The sequence below is a fragment of the Rhagoletis zephyria genome, unplaced genomic scaffold (genome assembly GCF_001687245.7).
Source record: "Rhagoletis zephyria isolate East Lansing unplaced genomic scaffold, Rhagoletis_zephyria_1.1 Rzeph_scaffold_29842, whole genome shotgun sequence".
NCBI lineage: Eukaryota > Metazoa > Arthropoda > Insecta > Diptera > Tephritidae > Rhagoletis > Rhagoletis zephyria.
The window spans coordinates 1,729-4,508 of record NW_016186899.1 but is presented as its reverse complement, the minus strand read 5'-3'; the positions used below and the strand labels follow the sequence as shown (position 1 = coordinate 4,508).

The following is a 2,780-nucleotide window of genomic DNA, read 5'->3' as shown; positions in this document are numbered from 1 at the left end:
CGATATTTAAATCCGACATCTTTCCATCGCCGCCGCCGCCACCCTCGTCCTCGGGTGATCACCAAGAGGCAAAACATCAGATGACGGCCGGTGGTTGTCTCATCGAGACGACCACTCTCCACCTAATAGAGCACCAAGTTGATCTCCACCTGACGGTGCTCGAGGTGACGCCAAACTTTGGCGAAAGCTCCGAGGCGGCTCAAAATGGTGCCCACTCGGTTGCCCAACTTATCGAGGGCCGCTTCTTGGAGCACCTGAACACTCATTCACAGGTGCGCCGATCGCAGGCCATTGCCGACAAGCGCGTCAACGCCTGCCTCTACCTCGTTCCGCCCACCGGTCTGAAGCCCGGTGATGTCCAGTGCATGCTAGAGCTGCACGACAAGGTCAACATTATTCCGGTCATTGCCAAGGCGGACACGCTCACCCCAGGGGAGCTGGAAGGGCTGAAGAAAAGTGTAAGTCATTTCTGTTTGTTCTATTTGACTCACTTCTAATGACTCTGTTTGCAGACAATGGTCCTCATATCTGGCAACCACATCAAGCTCTACGACTTTCCCGAGTGGGCCCAGGTGGAGGCTAGTCACGAGGAGTTGCTGAAGGTTGTCGAGGGGCAGGTGAAGAAGATAAAGAATGAAAAGGAGGGCAACTTTAAAGAAGAAGCTGCAGTCAACGAACAAGCTGAGAGCCTTGATCCTCTTCCACCCCCGTCCCAACCTCGTCTCTTGGCCGTCATTGGCAGCAATGAGAAGATTGAGGTGGAGGGCAAACCNCAGGTGAAGAAGATAAAGAATGAAAAGGAGGGCAACTTTAAAGAAGAAGCTGCAGTCAACGAACAAGCTGAGAGCCTTGATCCTCTTCCACCCCCGTCCCAACCTCGTCTCTTGGCCGTCATTGGCAGCAATGAGAAGATTGAGGTGGAGGGCAAACCTGTGCGCGTCCGAAGGTATCCCTGGGGAGTGGTTGAGGGTAAGTGGATTTGATTTTAAGTAAATTGAGAAGCCTCTAATCCCTTTTCCCATGACCAGTTGAAAGTCCTCATCACTGTGACCTGACCACCCTTCGCCGCCAGCTGATGCACCACCTGTTGGACCTGCGCGAGGTGACCGACGCCGTCTTCTACGACAACTTTCGCAAGCGAGAGTACCTCCTGCAGAAGGAGATCCGCGAGCGACAGTCTGCCCTCGACTCGCTCCAGGCGCACTATATGCAGGAGATGGAGCGCCTCGAGGAGGAGCACCTCACGCGCCTCTGCCAAATGGAAATGGACGAGGTGCGCTACCTGGAGCAGGAGAATGAGGCCAAGTGGCAGCTCCAGAAGGACATTGCCCAGCTGGCGGTGAAGAAGCGCAAGCTCGAGGCTGGAGAAGAGGTCGACGGTGAGGAGCAGGAAGCGAATCAGGCTCAGTCGCCCGGCAACGTCAAGAACACCATTCCCAAGGAGAAGCTTACTCCCCGAACGCTGGGCGGAGCTCTGAGGGAACTGGGCTCGGACATTCAGCGGATCAGCTCGTTTAAAACGCCCAAGCCGTTGCGCCATCTCTTTAGCCCCAGCACCAACGGGGGCAAAGAAAAGCGCAAGACCAGCAATGGCTTTTAGTTTGGGCGCTGTAGGCGATTCACCACTTTTTCTTTCCTTCTTTCTAATTATTCCAGTGAATGTCTTTGTTTACCGGTAATTTATCCAGTACTAGTATTGGTTCAGCATGTATTCTTTGAAGAACTGTCAACTGTGATTGTTGCTTGTGGGCACCCCTTTGAGCCACCTCCGAGCTTTCCCCAAAGTTGGGCGTCACCTCGAAGACCGTCAGGTGGAGATCAACCTGCTGCTCTAATAAGTGGATAGTGGTCGTTTCGATGAGGCCACCACCGGCCATCATCTGCTGTTTCGCCTCTTGCTGATCACCCGACGACAAGGGCGGCGGAAATGAGCTAGCTGACCATTAACTCGAAATTTGTTGTTTAAAAACATCATTCTGGAATAAAGCAAGTGGAAAGGTTAATTAAGAAAGAGACACTGGTCGGGGCAAACCTGAAGTGGTTACGAAAATAAACACATTTCGCTGTTTATTAGCAAAAAAGTAAAAAAGGAAAGTGTACAGACACACACACAGAACCGGAGAGAATTGTTCGGAATTGTTGTTGTTGATCGCCTCCCCTTTTGTTTACTTCTTGGCAGCTCCGGCGCCGACCTTGGTCTTGGCCGTGCCGCGCACCTTCTTCATGCGGTTCTTACGCTCCTTGCGCTGCTTGCGGGCGGTTCGCTCCCGCTTGTACAGGCCGTTTCGCTGCAGGCGGTACTTGGGCTCGAACTTCTTCGCAAAGTCGAGCGTGTCGTAGATGAGCGCAAAGCCGCTGGTGCGGCCGCCGCCAAAGTCGGTCTTCAGGCCGAAGCTGAAGATGACGTCGGAGGTGGTCTTGTACATGCGGGCCAGCTTGTCGCGGATCTCCTGCTTGGAGACGGTGGCGCGGTTCGGGTGGATCACGTCGACGATCATCTGCTTGCGGTAGAGCAGTCGGTTGGTCATGAACTTGCGCGTTCGGATGGTGCAGTTGCCCTCTGCCATGGTGGTGGTTGAGGTGATGGAGGGGTGTTGGTGGGGTTTCACTGAAGATTTGGTCCACTAGGGGGTGGGTGTGGCGCAGGCTCTGGTCCCGAGGGCGTTGGAGAAACACAACACACAAACAGGCAAAGTTGCGCTGTTGGAAAACAATCTCGAAAGGAAAGACGNCCACTGAAGATTTGGTCCACTAGGGGTGGGTGTCGCGCAGGCTCTGGT

At 54.0% G+C, this 2,780-nt stretch overlaps 1 protein-coding gene across 1 annotated transcript; it reads right to left on the bottom strand.

Moving 5' to 3' along the window:
• Positions 1–2,165: 2,165 nt before the first annotated feature.
• Positions 2,166–2,567, bottom strand: LOC108382975 (40S ribosomal protein S24-like). The gene has a single exon (XM_017639345.1). It carries the CDS (start codon positions 2,565–2,567, stop codon positions 2,166–2,168), a length of 402 nt encoding a protein of 133 aa, XP_017494834.1.
• Between the last annotated feature and the right edge of the window lie 213 nt (positions 2,568–2,780).

Coding starts and splice junctions, on each gene's coding strand:
- LOC108382975 (XM_017639345.1), bottom strand. CDS start 2,567: ATGGCAGAGGGCAACTGCACCATCCGAACGCGCAAGTTCATGACCAAC.